This window comes from Cherax quadricarinatus, unplaced genomic scaffold, assembly GCF_038502225.1.
Source record: "Cherax quadricarinatus isolate ZL_2023a unplaced genomic scaffold, ASM3850222v1 Contig703, whole genome shotgun sequence".
Classification (NCBI taxonomy): Eukaryota; Metazoa; Arthropoda; class Malacostraca; order Decapoda; family Parastacidae; genus Cherax; species Cherax quadricarinatus.
In genome coordinates, this window is record NW_027195729.1 from 1 (window position 1) to 4,334 (window position 4,334).

Sequence of the window (4,334 nt, forward strand, 5' to 3'; positions counted from 1 at the left end):
GGCTAAAGTGTTACGTCTTGTGTTCTTGTCTGTAATCATTAAGCTAAAATGAAAATAATAAAAATCTTGGTAATAATTGGCACAGTTGTTGTGGTGGAACTTTGTGCACTTAAGTATCTCTACAACATGTGTTATAGAAACTTGAAAGAAAAACATGATTTATCATAGGCAATAATTGCCAAATTCTATGATGTATACCGGGAAAGGTTAACTTTAAGATTGTTACCTGCACTGGGTTACCTTTTGTCTCCACCGCCCAGACTTACTGTTAACCAGGAACCTGAAAGCTCCTGGACCTTCCCACACACCATCAACATCTTGCTGGGAAGAGAAAATAAAGCACTAAGAGACAAGCTGGAGGAGCTGGAGAAAACTGAAGACAGCTTTCTTTTCTCTAACGTTATTAAGTTTGTTTTAGGTAGTGAAGGAGGGTACCATGGCCACCATGGTCCTAGCACTCAAGGTACTGTTGTACTAGCACTTATCCTCCTGCTCAGTGGTATTGCCTTACTCATGTATATAATATAGTGGTTGAGGGATGGTGAGTCTAACATTGTTACTGAGGCACTCAGTGTGTCTCAAGTCCCTCACCACAAGACAGATGCTATCTCCTCCAAGGTAATCCCGTTCACTGTTATCCCTACCCCAGCTGACATCCACACTCCAGCTGACATCCCTGTCCCAGCTGAAATCCCAGGCCCAGCTGACATTCCCACCTCAGGTTACACTCTCACCCCAGGTGACATCCCTAACCCAGGTGACATCCCCACCCCAGGTGACATCCCCACTCCAGGTGATATCCCCACCCCAGGTGACATCCCCACCCCAGGTGATATCCCCACCCCAGGTGACATCCCCACCCCAGGTGATATCCCCACCCCAGGTGACATCCCCACCCCAGGTGACATCCCCACTCCAGGTGATATCCCCACCCCAGGTGACATCCCCACTCCAGGTGATATCCCCACCCCAGGTGACATCCCCACCCCAGGTGATATCCCCACCCCAGGTGACATCCCCACCCCAGGTGACATCCCCACTCCAGGTGATATCCCCACCCCAGGTGACATCCCCTCCCCAGGTGATATCCCCACCACAGGTGACATCCCCTCCCCAGGTGATATCCCCACCCCAGGTGACATCCCCACCCCAGGTGATATCCCCACTCCAGGTGATATCCCCACCCCAGGTGACATCCCCACCCCAGGTGATATCCCCACCCCAGGTGACATCCCCACCCCAGGTGACATCCCCTCCCCAGGTGATATCCCCACCCCAGGTGACATCCCCACCCCAGGTGACATCCCCACTCCAGGTGATATCCCCACCCCAGGTGACATCACCACTCCAGGTGATATCCCCACCCCAGGTGACATCCCCACCCCAGGTGACATCCCCACTCCAGGTGATATCCCCACCCCAGGTGACATCCCCACCCCAGGTGATATCCCCACCCCAGGTGACATCCCCACCCCAGGTGACATCCCCACCCCAGGTGACATCCCCACCCCAGGTGATATCCCCACCCCAGGTGACATCCCCACCCCAGGTGACATCCCCACCCCAGGTGACATCCCCACTCCAGGTGATATCCCCACCCCAGGTGACATCACCACTCCAGGTGATATCCCCACCCCAGGTGACATCCCCACCCCAGGTGACATCCCCGCAGCTGCTGAAAGTCTTCCCAGAAGAGGAAAAAACAATTCTTTGGACACAATTTGTGATTCAAATATCAAATTGAGAATCCAAAATTTTATAGAAAAATTCATGGATAATAACTGCTCCTTCAGCTAACAGGAATTGTTATCACTTCCCCTGTCTGGGAAATATATGGAATTTTTCTTTGGAGTTGTGTTTAATCAAGCAGGATATTATCCATATGAACACTGGCAGCTGTGTGTGCTGATGAGAGTAGTTGAAGGTACCCATGGACGCTACTAATATGAAAATCTACGCAGTAATACCCACTTCTCTCTCACTCTAAACACACATGTACTCGTCTCTCTGGAGAAGATCAACTGCGATCAAAAATCCTGTTTTTACACCACAAATTTATTGGTGTTTTTGGTCAGACTTGCGTACGAAGGGCAGCTACATATGCAGTATATTTTGGAACCTGCAGCAGGACTGCTGAGCGCAGATGAAGAAAGGTATTCTCCGTGTATAATTGCATGTCTGAGGTGCTTTCATGTATCTGCAGATCATTACGGCCACCTACGAAAAGATGATACATAAGAAATAAAACATTTTGAAACCTTTCTTAAACAGCAACTAGAAAAGACTACATGTGAACAGGTGCGATCCTTAATGTAACTGTACTTCCTGGAAGGAAAATGTTCTCAGAGCAACACTTGTCCACCAGTAGTGAACGAGCGTAGAAGAGAGAGCAGGGGTGGTAGCCCAGGTTCCTCAGGAGGTGGTAGCCCAGGAGGTGGTTCCTCAGGAGGTGGTAGCCCAGGAGGAGGTTCCTCAGGAGGTGGTAGCCCAGGAGGTGGTTCCTCAGGAGGTGGTAGCCCAAGAGGAGGTTCCTCAGGAGGCGGTAGCCCAGGAGGTGGTAGCCCAGGAGGTGGTTCCTCAGGAGGTGGTAGCCCAAGAGGAGGTTCCTCAGGAGGCGGTAGCCCAGGAGGTGGTAGCGCAGGAGGTGGTACCCCAGGAAGTGGCTCTTCAGGAGGTGGTACCCCAGGAGGTGGTTCTTCAGGAGGTGATAGCCCAGGAGGTGGTACCCCAGCAGGAAACATGAATGGGCACATCAGCGGTGGTACCACAGGAGGAAGCAGGCATAGTCACTCCAGTGGTGGTACCGCAAGAGGAAACAGGCATGGGCACAACAGGGATGATACCCAAAGAGGAAGCAGGCATGGGTACAACAGGGATGATACCCAAAGAGGAAGCAGGCATGGGTACAACAGGGATGATACCCAAAGAGGAAGCAGGCATGGGTACAACAGGGATGATACCCAAAGAGGAAGCAGGCATGGGTACAACAGTGATGGTGCCGCAGGAGGACACAGGCATGAGTACAACAGGGATGGTACCCAAGGAGGACACATGCATGGCCACACCAGCGGTGGTACCAGAGGAGGACACATGCATGGCCACACCAGCGGTGGTACCAGAGGAGGACACATGCATGGCCACACCAGCAGTGGTACCAGAGGAGGACACATGCATGGCCACACCAGCGGTGGTACCAGAGGAGGACACATGCATGGCCACACCAGCGGTGGTACCAGAGGAGGACACATGCATGGCCACACCAGCGGTGGTACCAGAGGAGGACACATGCATGGCCACACCAGCGGTGGTACCAGAGGAGGACACATGCATGGCCACACCAGCGGTGGTACCAGAGGAGGACACATGCATGGCCACACCAGCGGTGGTACCAGAGGAGGACACATGCATGGCCACACCAGCGGTGGTACCAGAGGAGGACACATGCATGGCCACACCAGCGGTGGTACCAGAGGAGGACACACATGGCCACACCAGCGGTGGTACCAGAGGAGGACACATGCATGGCCACACCAGCGGTGGTACCAGAGGAGGACACATGCATGGCCACACCAGCGGTGGTACCAGAGGAGGACACATGCATGGCCACACCAGCGGTGGTACCAGAGGAGGACACATGCATGGCCACACCAGCGGTGGTACCCAAAGAGAAAAGGAGAGAGAGTAGACCAATGGTGGTCTCCCAGGGGAGGTGTGATTCATAAACAGTTCTCATAATTGACATAAAATTATTATTATTATTATTATTATTATTATTATTATTATTATTATTATTATTATTATTATTATTATTATTATTATTATTATTATTATTATTATTATTATATTATTATTATTATTATTATATTATTATTATTATTATTATTATTATTATTATTATTATTATTATTATTATTATTATTATTATTATTATTATTATTATTATTATTATTATTATTATTATTATTATTATTATTATTATTATTATTATTATTATTATTATTATTATTATTATTATTATTATTATTTTATTACTAATATTAGATTATTTATTATTATTATTATTATTATTATTATTATTATTATTATTATTATTATTATTATTATTATTGTTATTATTATTATTATTATTATTATTATTAATTATTATTCATTATTATTATTAGTGTCAATTACTTAAATTTTTAATATGTATGTTGACATTATTTATATACTGAAATTAAAATGAATATTATTTAATTCCAGCATCTTCACTTTTTTAAAATTCTTTAATTTGAACAATCATCGACACCATGCCCAGCCCTTCTAGGGCAGGGTAGGTGCCTGACACCATGCCC

General features: G+C 47.2%; 1 protein-coding gene across 1 annotated transcript; it reads left to right on the forward strand.

Annotated features, from left to right (window-relative positions):
- The first annotated feature begins 1,543 nt into the window (after nt 1-1,543).
- LOC128698415 (PGC-1 and ERR-induced regulator in muscle protein 1-like) lies at nt 1,544-3,764 on the forward strand. The gene is made up of 2 exons (XM_070080626.1): nt 1,544-2,479; nt 2,555-3,764. Exon 2 carries the CDS (start codon nt 2,744-2,746, stop codon nt 3,683-3,685), a length of 942 nt encoding a protein of 313 aa, XP_069936727.1. The 5' UTR covers nt 1,544-2,479; nt 2,555-2,743; the 3' UTR covers nt 3,686-3,764.
- Nucleotides 3,765-4,334: the final 570 nt, after the last annotated feature.

Excerpts from the sequence above, each read along its gene's own strand:
- LOC128698415 (XM_070080626.1), top strand. The coding sequence starts at position 2,744 with ATGGGCACATCAGCGGTGGTACCACAGGAGGAAGCAGGCATAGTCACT.